This window comes from Salvia splendens, chromosome 5 (genome assembly GCF_004379255.2).
Source record: "Salvia splendens isolate huo1 chromosome 5, SspV2, whole genome shotgun sequence".
NCBI lineage: Eukaryota > Viridiplantae > Streptophyta > Magnoliopsida > Lamiales > Lamiaceae > Salvia > Salvia splendens.
In genome coordinates, this window is record NC_056036.1 from 4,960,542 (window position 1) to 4,974,268 (window position 13,727).

Consider the following 13,727-nt stretch of genomic DNA (forward strand, 5'->3'; position numbering starts at 1 on the left):
TAATTTTTAAAAATTGATGAATGTAAGTAAAATTGAGTAGATTTATGATATAGGAATTGTGATCTGACATTGAATTTGAATAAATGATGATGTGGTAGACGAGAAGTATGAGTTCGAGTATGAAATGAGGAATAGAAGTGGGGATTATGGATAATCTTCTTTTATAAAATACTCATTAAATTCACTCCATCTATTTAAAATGTTTTAAAAGTGTGTTATAGCAGATTCTAATATAAAGAATCCAGGATTTAGGTATGAATCACTCTACGAATATGCCAATCACCAAGATTTCATATAGTAGTATATTTTTTTTTCAGTTGTTGCGAATTAACCAAATTCCGTCATCATTGAAGAATTTATGCTGGTGACGCACAATCAAATTGATCGAGTGAAACGGATTGAATTTGATATGAAGAGACACGGAAGCTCGATCAATGCTTCCGATAAGGGACGGATCATAGCGGTCGACCCGAATCTCCCGCGGGCTCTCTGTCAGAATTGCCGCCAGAGCCTCTGCATCGTCGGCGTCGATTCGCATGCCGATAAATTCCTTGCCTCAGGTTTCAATTTTATGATTCCCGCGTTTCAGTTTCCGTTCCTCTTTTATACGCCTTTATTACTCAAGCTGATTGCTGTTGAAATTGTGGTAGATATACTAAACGGGATAGCTTTGATGTGTGTAGTTGCTTTAGCTCATATTTGAATTTAGCTTTGATGAGTGTAGTTGCTTTAGCTCATATTTGAATTTAGCATTATTTATGTATCCCGGTTTGATTATTGTTGATTATGTAGATGACGCCCTCTTCAGGTGAAACTGCCAAAGTGAGAGTTTTATATAGTTGCAAGTTGATAAGTGTAAGTCTTTTGCATTGAGATTTATGGTGTGTTGTGCAGGTGTGCAAGGTTCTTCATTCCTTGGAACGGGTAGTATTTCTGGTTCAAAACGGATGGACCACTCATTTGTTGTGTTGCCAAAGCAAAGGGATCAGACATCTGGTATTCCTCCTCGTCCTCGGTCTGGGAAGGCAATAGATGAATCATTTGTTGTGTTACCTCCGCCAGCTGCTTCAGTGTATAAATCAGAGCTTGGAGCTGATGGAGGTGGGACCAACTTGCCATCACCTGAGGGTGGACCCGCTAGTTCCCTTAATAATTCAGGCTTCCACTCCATGATAACAGTCCTGAATCGTGCATTTGATATTGCCACTACACAAACTCAGGTGCACATAATCTGTGAAATCCATGTTTATTGCAAAAGATTGTGCCACGTTGCCTGAGATTCAACATTGTGCTATTTGACTCCAAAGTTATAATTGACATTTTTCTAACTCCTTTATCTTCTGCTAATCTTATGTGCAGGTTGAGCAGCCTATGTGTCTGGAGTGCATGCGTGTTTTGTTCGATAAACTTGATAAGGAGGTTGAAGATGTGAATATGGACATCAAATCATATGAAACATGTCTTCAAAGATTGGAAGGGGAAGCTAAACATGTGCTTAGTGAAACAGAGTTTCTTAAGGAGAAATTAAAGGTGCTTATCTTACGATCATATTAAATTCGACCTTGTTTTGGATATATGAATTTTATGAAGCACATTGCTAAATTTGTTTGCCGGTTTGTCTTTCATCTAGCAGTATGTTCAAGTTGTTTGTTGGTGTTAAATCTCAAGATGGAAATTCAATGTAGATCAAGCTTCATATTGCTTACGCATGATCTCTAGATATTCTATATTCAGTCAAAGAGGAAATAGCGAATCACTTTATGCTGATCTATCAGCATTGAGCAACAAGTGTCTAATGAGGAATTAAATGATTGATTTTGTCATATTTGGTAACTTATAAGATAGAAGAAGAAAAACGGAAGCTCGAAGCAGCAATTGCAGAAACAGAGACAAAATGCGGTGAAGTAACTGCAGAGCTAAAGGAGCTGGAGTTGAAGTCCAGCCGGTTCAAAGAGTTAGAAGAAAGGTAATCCTCAATAAACTTCATTATTTTATTCTGGGACCTGTGAGTTGTTTATACGGTAATGTCTGAGAAATATATACTGATTTTGTTCATTTATTCTTCTTGGCTTTCCATTTCTATTCTCATATTTCTTTGCAATTCCTTTGATAATTCATATTGTGTTCTGTCTTTCCAGATACTGGCAGGAGTTCAATAACTTCCAGTTTCAGTTGATCTCTCATCAGGTTTGTCAGTTCCCCCCTCTGGAGCTTTAGTTTTCTGTCCATTCTCTTCCTTGGAGCCACTCCTATGGGCATCATACGAGCTATGCTTCATTAAGATTCAAAGATAGAAATGCTTTAAAAGAAAATATCCATTTCTCCTATCTGTCCTTTTTTTCCCCTTAGAAGAATGTTATGTAAATATATTTAGCTTCAAATGTATGGTCGGTAGGAAGAGCGGGGTGCAATTCTGGCAAAGATTGAAGTCTCACAAGCTCACTTAGAGCAGTTGAAGCACGTCAATGTGCTTAATGATGCCTTTCCTATTGGGTTTGATAGAGCTTTTGGAACTATCAACAACTTTCGCCTGGGAAGACTTCCTAAAGTCCAGGTATATTAATTGTGTAACTGATGATGTTATTTGTTTCTTTGAATATCTACCGTTTTTATACTTCCCTGTGGAATCGTGTTAGGTTGAGTGGGATGAGCTAAATGCTGCTTGGGGGCAAGCTTGCCTTCTCCTTCATACAATGGCTCAATACTTCAGGCCAAAGTTCCTGTATCCTTTTAAAATAGCAAATATCTGTAATTTTAAAAATTATCTTGCGGTGAACTTGTGTTCAAACTTCAGTGTTACCTTTCTGGTTTATCCTCTCTTTTCTGCTTAAGCATATCTGAATGTCATTTTTGTTGAACTGATTTTGGACAGAACGTGCTTTTCCTTTTCAACTGTCATTCCTTAGTTCAAGCTTTCAGATATCGCATTAAAATCCTTCCAATGGGAAGTTATCCTCGCATAATGGACAGCAGCAACAATACTTATGATCTGTAAGTTGAAAACAATGCCCAAAATTTCAGTTTACCAAATTTGGCATTATTATTTAGCCACATCCAATGGAAAGTAAAACATTGATGGTACATTCCAATTGCATCGTTATCCCATGACATTCCCTGGACCTTAGCTCTGATTGCTCCATTGTTATAAAATAAATGAATCATGCCTTTCATTCCATTTATTTGACCATCTCTAGGTATGTTCTTTTCTTTCTACAACCTTGCTGGGGTAGCCTGCCATTTTCGAACACTCTGCTGCTCTTAATTTTGAATTGGATGTCTTCATATCTTGTTTGCGGTCTATCTAATCAAGCACGGTGGTATTTCTTACTTGCATATTGATGCAGCTAATGTTAATTATGTCTCAGCTTTGGTCCTGTGAACATATTCTGGAGCTCTCGTTATGACGATGCCATGGTGTTATTCATAACGTGTCTAAAAGAGTTTGCGGAGTTTGCAAACTCAAAGGATAAAGAAAACAACGTTGCTCCTGAGAAATGTTTCAAGCTTCCGTACAAGTAAGTTGATTTACATCTACAATATGCATTTCATTGGTGGTATCATTTAAATGTTCATTCATAAATTTACTTTAAATGCTCAATGAGAACGACGTTGTGTTGCCACAACTTTTAGCGATCTACTCTGGTTTTCTGACTTTGATGATGTATTTACAGAATCGAGAATGACAAAGTCGGAAATTACTCCGTATTTCAGAGCTTCAAGAGGCCGGAGATGTGGACCAAAGCTCTCAAATTCACCCTTTGTGATCTCAAATGGGCTCTCTACTGGTTTGTTGGGAAAACTAACTTCCAGCCACTCACTGCCTCTGTTGCACCTCATTCCGACGTCTCCAGAGCACGATCAGTCTGCAGTAAACAACCGGTAGATACCAGGTTACAGTCATAGTAAACGCTCTGCCCCACGTAGAAAAGCTGTTAGAGACTAGGAATGCTTGTATAGTGCACAGTTTCTTTATACTGCTGTGATATAAATAGATTGTTCAGTCACTTGCAAACTCAATAATCTGATTCGATTTTTGACCTCGAGCTTAACTATATGAGTTTGAGCCAATTTAATCTGAACTCTAGGAGTTGAGAATTTTATTAGGATTGGGGATTCATGTTCCGATAAAAGGAAGGAAAAAAAAAACTCAATCCGTCCACAATCAATGTTCATGTTTGAGTTGCCAACAAAAATTACTTAAAAATATTGAAGCATATATTTTAATAGTATCTTGAATTTTCATGTGTTTTTTTTTAGTTGTCAACAAAAATTATACAGTACGTATTAGAATAATGAAGCAAATATTAAAATATCTTAATGCATTCTTTTTTTGTGTGTTTATTATGAGTTAAATACGTTGAACTGAGACGATTTGTGCAATCTTGCAATCAATCAAAGTGAATTAAAAAAAATGAAGACATAAACCATGTAAACTTTACACAAATCTTGAGTATTGTGAAACATCAATATCACTGATTTGTTTTTTAAAATTATATAATAAGAAATATAAGAAAATTTTCTAAAATTAATCGTAGTGAACACAAGTGTGTGAGAGTAGTATTTATGTACTGTACTAGTATTTGGTATTGGTTTATCAATACCAAAATTTGTTCTCTGTGTGTGTGTTGAAACACACATTTTGTGAGAAAACATAAACAGAAAATCATGCAAACAGCACAGCAACAAAGCCGGACAAGAAACATATAAGCACTAAACAAACTCAATTAACCAACTTAACAAACATCTGCAGCTACTTACTAACTCTAACTTAGACTTGTCCAAAAATGAGCCGCCTTCATCTCAAAATACTTCGTCTCTGCTCCCTCGCCATGCCTTCGTTCACAAGATCGTAGCACCTTGTCTCAACTACCTGCCTCCCCTTAGTGGCCTAGCCAAAACCAAAGAAGATCGAACCGACATTTGTAACTGTTTCAAGGTGGCTTTTTTTCCCTACAAGTATGATCTCAAGCGTATCCCTCTTCTTCCCAGTGACCAACAATTGTGTTTGTTTGATTTTTTTTTACTGTGTTAAAAATTTCACTTTTGACTGTGTTTTGTTTGGATGGATTAATACAGTGCTTATTGCGAAGGGGCAGATATGATTTGGTGGACAAGACGAATCTTTAGTTGTTAGTATAAAAAAGGAATAAGTTGAACAAATTGTTTCATGGTTGATGTAATAAGAATTTGAATCTTGTAGAGATAGAATAAACATTAATTTGGATAAAAGGGTAGGTACTTGCTTTTGTTTCTTGTTTTACATGCATGTTAAAGGGGTTTGAATGGTTGATGAGGTTGCCTAACATTTTATGGAAATGAATCAAATTTATGACTGCGGTATTTTAATTTTATTTCTTATTTTCTATTGTTTCATGTGAGCCTAATTGATTATTCCTATGCATGGATGAATTAACTGTTTCCTTCCTCTTAAAGCAAACTCTACAGTCAGCTAATTGGTGGGTGGGTGGCTTTGACACAAATAAAAACAGAAACTTATGTTTGGCCACCAAGAATTTTGAAAAGGCTCCATAGAAAGTTTCTGTTCATCACCTTATAATAAGGCAGTTTGAATACTCAACTTCTGTGTACAAAAAAACTAGAGGAAGAGAAATGGCAGAAAGTAAGAAGTTCATCGTAGAGATTGAGAAGGCAAGGGAAGCTGAAGATGGAAAGCCATCAGTTGGGCCGGTTTACAGAAACGCGATTGTCAGAGATGGATTCAGACAGTTGCCCCGAGGCCTCGAGAGCTGCTGGGATAGTTTCTGGTGAGGAGTTTATCAGTAAACAAAATATAACAATGACTTAATATGAAAAATATTGCCAAATTTTGTCAATTTTATGTTCAACCTTCCTTTGAAGGACTTACAAGATTTTAAACAGATGGGAATGAACATTATAAGCCAAATGTTGAGTCTTTCAAAAACTAGCAATAATTTCTTGATAACATATGCAAATTTTGCAGCCAATCTGTGGAGAAATATTCTGATAGCCCAATGCTTGGTGAAAGAGAAATGGTGGATGGAAAGGTATCACAAAGAGATTTTGATCAATTTGAAAAAAAATATGTTGCATCTCACTTGTTACACTTTGTTTAAGCATGTTTGTCTTTCTGAGTGTTTGCAGGTGGGCCGATACGTCTGGTTAACTTACAGACAAGTGTACGATTTAGTCCTAACAGTCGGTGCCTCCATTCGTTCTTTCGGTGTTACTCAAGTAAAACTTTTCACATAGTATATTACATTATAAAATATCTTGATTTAGCCTAGTTTTTGGTTCAACATTCATGTTGTTCATGTTTAGAAATTTTATGCTGAATTATGACAGAAGGTTCTAAACATATGCAGGAAGACAAATGTGGCATATACGGTGCAAACTGCACACGCTGGGTTGTAAGCATGCAGGCATGCAATGCGTATGGTCTCTACTGTGTGCCACTATACGACACTCTGGGTAAGCTCCGTGCTATTTCCTTCACTCGTCTCTCATCATCCAAAATCAACACAGAAAAGTAGCTGCATATGGCGATTCATTAATGGATTCATAATCACTATAGACTAGACAACATGAGTTTTCGACTAATTTTGGTTCTCCCACCTCTTCTGCTTCTGATACCAGGTGCCGGTGCAGTGGAATACATCATCTGCCACGCTGAGATCTCAATTGCCTTCGTAGAAGAAAACAAAATCTCCGAGGTAATGGTTCACTTCATCAAATTCTGCAACATCTATATCTTTTTCTTGTGGCAATGACCATTCTCAACCATCAATACTGCAGCTGTTGAAAACATTTCCCAGCTCTGGAAAATACATGAAAAGTAAGTTTTCTTCGCATAGTTTGTGTGCGTGTGGTTTTTGAACGATACATCCACCGAAACTCACAAAATCCTACAGTTATTGTAAGCTTTGGAGAGGTGACTCTGGAACAAAGGCAGGTTGCTGGAAATTTTAGCTCGAATATATATTCTTGGAGTGAATTTTTGCTTCTGGTACAATTCCTCTAGGCCTTATAAACTTTTTACTTGATTTTCAAACAAGAGTTTTGTAGTAATACGACGTGTCTCCCCTGCAGGGAAAGAGAAAGAAATACGACATCCCAATGAAGAAGAAGACCGATATCTGCACAATAATGTACACTAGTGGAACAACAGGCGACCCAAAGGGAGTGATGATCTCGAACGAGAGCATTCTGTCAATCATTTCTGGAGTAAATCACCATTTAGAGAGCATGAATGAAGAGGTATGTATACATTTATGCCATTTTATAAGACATTATCATTTCTTCTGTTTCTTTACATGCTTCTCTTGCATTCACAGTTCAGTGAGGCAGATGTGTACATTTCCTATCTCCCACTGGCTCATATATTTGACCGTGTTATCGAAGAACTCTTCATCTCAAAGGGCGCATCGATTGGATTCTGGCACAAGGTAAGTTTTGAAATATAGAAAAATTAAACTAGACTCTGTGCAGCAGCATACACGAACTGTTGAAATGATTCAAAATCTGATGTTATTGAGTGGTTTCACCAGGATATCAAGAAGCTTCTAGATGACATTCAAGAGCTCAAACCAACAGTCCTATGTGCTGTTCCGCGCGTCTTAGACAAGATCTACACAGGTATAAAAAATCATGTCCTAAAATCTTGAAATAGGGGCTCAGTTACAATGATTTAATAGGTTTTTTTTACAATGATTAAATAGGTTTGGTGGAGAAGATTTCTTCTGCTGGTATAATCAGACAGACAATCTTCAACGCGGCGTATGCCTAGTAAGTATTCAACGTGTTCGCTCCAGTCATCCACTCAAATAATTTGAGCAAGACTTGTATAGTTCACACTGTAACACTGCATTTGAATAAAATGCAGCAAGCTACATAATATGAGAAAAGGGTACAAGCATGCTGAGGCAGCTCCAAAAATCGACAAACTTGTGTTCAAGAAGGTGATAGAAATGTACAACGATGTGAAGCTTGTTAGTTGCCTTCAGATTCTACAAACCTCACTATATCCTAATCTGCAGGTCAAAGAAGGCCTAGGAGGAAAACTGCGCCTTATCCTATCTGGAGCAGCGCCTCTTTCTCCCAGTGTGGAGACATATCTACGCGTTGCTACCTGTTCTCATGTCTTGCAAGGATATGGTAAATTGGACAGAACTTTTTTAAAAAAAGGGAAGAATGTTTTCAAGACTTGTAACAGAACTGTTGTGATGTGACGCAGGTTTGACAGAAACATGTGCAGGATCGTTTGTTGCAAGGCCAGACGAGCTAAGCATGGTTGCCACAGTTGGCCCTCCCCTCCCAGTTGTAGACGTATGCCTAGAATCTGTTCCTGATATGGAATACAACGCGCTTTCTTCAACACCACGTGGAGAGATATGCATCAGAGGGAAATGCTTGTTTTCGGGCTACTACAAACGCGAGGATCTCACCAAAGAGGTCATGACTGATGAGTGGTTCCACACAGGTAGGCAGACAGAATCATCACACCATAGGTTTACAGCTTTCAAGATTCTTGCAAAAGCGCCTCGTTGTTTTAGTACCAATAAGCCAACGCCTATATGCGCCACAGGGGATATTGGTGAGTGGCAGCCAGATGGGAGCATGAAGATCATTGACAGGAAGAAGAACATTTTCAAGCTCTCACAGGGGGAGTACGTGTCAGTCGAGAACTTGGAAGGCATCTACTCCCTCGCCTCCGCCATAGACTCGGTGAGCTTCCTGCTACACCGCTATGGTTTTGCATGATCAGATCATTCTGATGCGTTTTTGTTGGCAGGTATGGATCTATGGCAGTAGCTACGAGTCATTCCTTGTTGGTGTTGTCAACCCCAACCTTGATTCCCTTAAGCGTTGGGCTGAAGAGCACACGGTTGATGGGGACGTTGGCACCATATGCACAGATCCAAGAGCTAGAGCCTACATTCTAGGAGAGCTGACAAAGATTGGGAAAGATAATAAGGTTTGTTTCCAACCATCACTGGTTAATATATAAAGATTTTTTTTTTGTGGATGAAGATTTTGTTTTTCTCTTTGTTTGCAGTTGAAAGGATTTGAGTTCATCAAAGGTGTATATCTAGACCCTGTGCCATTTGACATGGAACGTGATCTTATAACTCCCACTTTCAAGAAGAAGAGGAACAACTTTCTCAAGTATTATCAGAAGCCCATTGAAGATATGTACAATAGCACCAAATGAGAGAGAGGGAGAGATTCACAACCATTTCTTGTGATTGAATAAACAACATACTGTGATAAAATCTTGGTTTATATGACTGTTATCAAGCTGCAAAAATCCTCATACGACAACAACAGTAACGATAAAGACAAAATGGTAGGGAACCAAAATAACTGCTTCTACAACATGAGCGGCTAAGGCTCTCTGATACCTCTGGTGGTGTCTAAACGTCGTTATAAACTTAGGCCCTCAACACTGTATCCTAATATAGATAAAGCTACTTATGTTGTTTCTTTAATGCTTTATTGTGCACCACCTCAACCTAGACTAAGTTTCGTAAACTTGAATCAAACTGCCTCGCCTTAGCTCCCCTGGCTACGACTTCTCCTCATCTGCTGGCAGGCATTGCCCTGGCACAGAATCAGAATCGACAAAGAACTCCTCTGCTGAAACAAAGGTAGAGACGAGTAAGGAAATGGTGGTAAAAGTTTTGAGCAAACATTTGGCAAAACCAACTGCTATACACAAGAAATGTCTGCAAGACTAGGAATGTGCCTAAATATAGACTTTCTACGTTGGAAATTTGAATGGTGACAAAAGAAACAACGAGAAAGGTAAGATCATGCAGTTGGAAACACGAAAAAAAGTTATTGTCTATAATTTTATAAGTTTTCAAGATCATTAAGGTTTATCACAATAAGCATCATCAAGTCACACTTCTATGTCTTCCAACACCAAAATTTTCGATCAGCAAAAGGTAGTCGAGAAAAGGGTAATTTTGGTTCTCACCTATATCCTCTTGTTCTGGAGAATCAAGCAGAATATCGGAATCAGAAGGCAAAAATGGAGAACCGGGATAGTTTCCGAGCGCTCCTAAATCTGCATATATTATTTTTTAGAAAAAAGAATCACATTAAATATGAAAAATCAGGATCACAAAAGTCTTGTATTGAAGAATCAGACTTCAATCTAAACCGAAATTACCTCCCAAGTTCGATAAATCTGCTGTTAGGTCTGAAAGGCTAAAATTCCACGGAATCTGAGCCAAGGATCTGAGGGAATCTCTAGAGTTTCCAACCCCATTATCCGGAGGAAGCTGTAGTCCTACTGAACTTGCCACATCAGATGTAAAAGCTGTGTCGAGTGCAGAAGCGTCGACCCCCATGTCCGATGCACTAAATGGGAAATGGCCGCTCGATGCCACTGAGGTTGGGCTTATGGGTATATCCGAAATGGACGACATTGCATTGTTTGGTGGCATCATGGGGGATACATCGGCTGTATTTGTGCCGATCACCATACTGCAAAGAAAGGACGAGCACAAGAAGTCAACTTAAGGAAACACTTCAGAACTATTCCTATATTTGAAACGCCAAACAAAAAAATGAAGTTAGGAACAAGGACTCACTCGTTTCCAGAATTCATTCGCATAGGATGAAAATTTCCTGGGGCAGGAACGCCATTGACAATGTGACAGCTAGATGTCGAATAGCCCATAGGATCAATATGAGGTTGACCATTAGCTGGAACAGGGGGATGCTGTATAACGGGGTATCCCATTGGTAAGTTGTTGGCTGCACTGCAAAGAAATGACAATATAATAAAGGAAATAGAGATGTGTGTACAATACACGAGACCATTGTTCCGATTGGTTGTTGGTATATTGAACATACAGCAAAGCAAAAAATTAGAAATGCACTAAAAACCATAACTGTTGGTACAGGAAAAACACGACAGCTTAACTTTATCATAAAACATCACATGTTAAGCAAAAACTGACACAAGATTGAGGCTTTGATGCTTTGAATAGGAAGATAAGGTTTACCAGGCATTGGATGAATCCCGTTCTGCATGGGAGCTAACGGAACCTTTGAAGGCACGGGATATTTCATTAGATGATACTGATGCTCTAGCAAGTTGTTAAATAAGATAATTTGTTTCTTCAACTTAAGCCTTATGTAGTAGGCCCGGAAGAAGTCGGCATTTTCTTCCTCTAACTTCTGCCACACTGTCGACAGAGAAAAAAGTTACAAGTAAACAAGCAAATAAAGTTAAGCATTATAACAATGGTTTAATGTCTCATCAACGACACGTTAAATAAATACAGTAGTAACAGTGGAAAGTAGCCTTAATAATGTATAAATATCTACCTAATGTTGTGAAAGCGGGATCTATTTTAGCACGGTTGACGAGGGTCTTTACAACCTCATCTTTATTCATATACAGCTGTAGACATCGCTCTATCAAATTCTGAACCTACAGCAGAATAAAACATTTAAAATCCATATGCAGCTTGATATTAATTGTTAAAGCCCTCAGGGAGGTGGGGGAGACAGAAAAAAGAATAGGAGAAATATTATAGCCTTACAAGTTCGATATCCCCACGGGATACTTTTCTGTTGTCATTGCTTGATGCCGAGACGGAACCTGAGTCTGGTATAGCTGCCTCGGTGGCATTAGCTGGTGGCTCAGTTCGGGAATCATGTGAAATAATATTAGGCTTTATGTCCTGTAATTTCTGTTGATCCTGAGAAATGTTTGATGATTTCATCATTTTTTTTATTGAGAGATGACAAAAAGAGAATAATCAGATTCAGTCATAATCTGGATATAAACAGTATAAAATCAAGTAGGTGACATCTTGTGGAAGATCATGCATAATTTGGAACAAAAATATCTGAAACGTAAAACGTAAAAACCTAGACAACACGTCACAAGCATTACACGACGTAATAATCTGAAACTCGAACAGTAATAACGTACTATGATAATACTTATACACCCTTCAGAAAGCAGAAAAAAACTATTAAAATCTAGGAGTTCAACCTGCACGTTCTTCATTTTAACAAGAAGCTAGCCGGGAGCAGTTCTCCATGAAGCTGTATTATCTTATGGTGGTAATTCTCCACTCTCAACTTCTAAATAAATGAACAATGAAAGCTGAAGCACGCCTCTACCTGAAACAGAAAAATCAAGAGTTACGTAGTTTTTACATATTGTCACATGCAGCCGATAAAGAAATGCATTATTACCAAATCTTGGTCAGCACAGAATTTTTTAAGACTTACTTTATCAAAACACAGTTCGGTATAATATGCAAATGCCAACATGCTAAGGAAGACAAGTACATTCAATCAATCCACTAGTATGTATTGAGTTTGGGATACGATGCCAACGTGCACAACTTCTATAGTACTTATTAAAACCTCACTAATGACATCTTCAACAAGAAAACCCACGCTAAAAATCTCGCCCAAGCTCAAGAAAGTCGGAATTCTCATCCATAATAGAAAACACTCTTGGCCTTCATTCTCTTAGTAGAGTTGTTCCATAATGCTTGATTTCGAACAACTATAGCATACAAATTACACAAGATGTTTATCCAATGTAGTTTACAACAAAAATAAACTATTGCCTTGCATCTAAAATCCCAATATCAAAACAACAGGACTTCCTTCAACCACACAAATTAGAACCAAACACGAAACTGAGGGAGGAAAAAGCAGATGAACTATGTATGCGAGGAGCTAAATCACTGCTGAAAGCCCTACCTATTTAAACAGAAATTTCTACATCAAAACTTCCAGGCTACATCCTAAAATTCAAATATTCTCATCCTAAAAAGAATATGCATTGGCCCTCAGTTTATTACTTTTGGCCAAACTCAACAAAGATTCGACACATTTTAAACCAAGATTCGAACTTCAAAATGAAAAAAGCCATAACTCCATAATTCAACCAGCAAAAATAAGCAACTGAATTAGGTCATTATTCCATAGCAAAAAATGGAGCAAAATAATAATTTCAAATTCGATTACAAAACAATGGTGTTTGTGAATGAAAATACATAAAATTAACTAGCTTTTTCATATGCACTATAAATCAACTCTTATAAAAGATCCACAGAATCTAAGAGGCGTGTGTCATCACCGAGTCGTAGAAAATACAGTACTTACTATAATAGAAGTGAAATACCTTTTGAAGAAACTTTGGACTTCTTTATAATTATTTCGACAAATTAAGAAAGCCCAGGTTAGAAAAACAAGAGATTTAACCCGGACAATAAAAAAATCCCACTAGCTAAACCAAGAAGGCTGTAGATGATGAGCAAGGAGGTCACAGACTCACAGATAAGTTTACAAATCAAAGCTAGAATTTTCAAGAAAGTTGCATTCTTGCAGAGAAGTTGAATTGATTATTTAAGGAGCTAAAATTTGTATAAACATAATTGTAACCAGGGGCGGATCTACTATAAGGTCCAATAGCCCCGCCCCCTTTTTTTAATCCACAGCCCCAATTTTTTTTTATCCATAAGAGCATCCACTATAGGCGAGAATAGGGCGGACGAAAATTTGGGGCGAGGGTGGGGCGGTCTATAGTGCAGCGGACTTCCGCCCCGGGGCGGACAAGAAAAATGGGGCGAGGGTGGGGCGGTAGAGGCTTCGCCTCCTACGGGGCGATGGAGGTGGCGGAGGGGCGATCCGGGGCGATGGGGGGCGATCTATAGTGGGGCGACGGGCTATGGACGGCCGCCCCCTCTGATTTTTTTTTTTTTTTT

At 38.2% G+C, this 13,727-nt stretch overlaps 3 protein-coding genes across 8 annotated transcripts; 2 read left to right on the plus strand and 1 right to left on the minus strand.

Moving 5' to 3' along the window:
* Positions 1 to 263: 263 nt before the first annotated feature.
* Positions 264 to 4,036, plus strand: LOC121802982 (beclin-1-like protein). Its single transcript, XM_042202681.1, has 10 exons — positions 264 to 560; positions 895 to 1,220; positions 1,360 to 1,530; positions 1,842 to 1,966; positions 2,139 to 2,187; positions 2,396 to 2,554; positions 2,637 to 2,722; positions 2,920 to 2,991; positions 3,366 to 3,515; positions 3,672 to 4,036. The coding sequence occupies exons 1-10, from the start codon at positions 359 to 361 to the stop codon at positions 3,901 to 3,903; spliced, it is 1,572 nt and encodes a 523-aa protein (XP_042058615.1). The 5' UTR covers positions 264 to 358; the 3' UTR covers positions 3,904 to 4,036.
* Positions 4,037 to 5,512: 1,476 nt separating this feature from the next.
* Positions 5,513 to 9,272, plus strand: LOC121804489 (long chain acyl-CoA synthetase 4-like). The gene is made up of 17 exons (XM_042204047.1): positions 5,513 to 5,765; positions 5,963 to 6,026; positions 6,124 to 6,213; positions 6,345 to 6,450; positions 6,616 to 6,692; positions 6,775 to 6,814; positions 6,891 to 6,985; positions 7,069 to 7,236; positions 7,314 to 7,424; positions 7,527 to 7,614; positions 7,698 to 7,764; positions 7,862 to 7,937; positions 8,016 to 8,133; positions 8,213 to 8,458; positions 8,564 to 8,703; positions 8,771 to 8,953; positions 9,035 to 9,272. The coding sequence occupies exons 1-17, from the start codon at positions 5,611 to 5,613 to the stop codon at positions 9,188 to 9,190; spliced, it is 1,980 nt and encodes a 659-aa protein (XP_042059981.1). The 5' UTR covers positions 5,513 to 5,610; the 3' UTR covers positions 9,191 to 9,272.
* On the minus strand, positions 9,244 to 13,381 carry LOC121804490. 6 transcript variants are annotated; one of them, XM_042204048.1, is made up of 9 exons: positions 13,145 to 13,381; positions 11,996 to 12,126; positions 11,538 to 11,696; positions 11,320 to 11,425; positions 10,995 to 11,177; positions 10,578 to 10,743; positions 10,154 to 10,470; positions 9,959 to 10,048; positions 9,244 to 9,615 (listed from the first exon to the last, which is right to left on the minus strand). In XM_042204048.1, the coding sequence occupies exons 2-9, from the start codon at positions 12,008 to 12,010 to the stop codon at positions 9,545 to 9,547; spliced, it is 1,107 nt and encodes a 368-aa protein (XP_042059982.1). In that variant the 5' UTR covers positions 12,011 to 12,126; positions 13,145 to 13,381; the 3' UTR covers positions 9,244 to 9,544. The 6 variants fall into 6 exon arrangements, with proteins under 6 accessions (XP_042059982.1, XP_042059985.1, XP_042059984.1 ...); XM_042204051.1 differs by having other exon boundaries at positions 13,298 to 13,316; XM_042204050.1 differs by lacking the exon at positions 13,145 to 13,381 and adding an exon at positions 12,409 to 13,119.
* Positions 13,382 to 13,727: the final 346 nt, after the last annotated feature.

Bases quoted from the DNA above. Each gene is read 5' to 3' on its own strand.
- LOC121802982 (XM_042202681.1), top strand. From the start codon at position 359: ATGCTGGTGACGCACAATCAAATTGATCGAGTGAAACGGATTGAATTT. The intron at 1,967-2,138 runs GTAATCCTCAAT...CTGTCTTTCCAG, and splicing joins TTCAAAGAGTTAGAAGAAAG to ATACTGGCAGGAGTTCAATA. The intron at 3,516-3,671 runs GTAAGTTGATTT...ATGTATTTACAG, and splicing joins TGTTTCAAGCTTCCGTACAA to AATCGAGAATGACAAAGTCG.
- LOC121804489 (XM_042204047.1), top strand. From the start codon at position 5,611: ATGGCAGAAAGTAAGAAGTTCATCGTAGAGATTGAGAAGGCAAGGGAA. The intron at 5,766-5,962 runs GTGAGGAGTTTA...CAAATTTTGCAG, and splicing joins AGCTGCTGGGATAGTTTCTG to CCAATCTGTGGAGAAATATT. The intron at 8,134-8,212 runs GTAAATTGGACA...GATGTGACGCAG, and splicing joins TCATGTCTTGCAAGGATATG to GTTTGACAGAAACATGTGCA.
- LOC121804490 (XM_042204048.1), bottom strand. The intron at 10,744-10,994 runs GTAAACCTTATC...TTTGCAGTGCAG, and splicing joins CGGGATTCATCCAATGCCTG to CCAACAACTTACCAATGGGA. The intron at 9,616-9,958 runs GTGAGAACCAAA...CCTTTGTTTCAG, and splicing joins TCCAGAACAAGAGGATATAG to CAGAGGAGTTCTTTGTCGAT.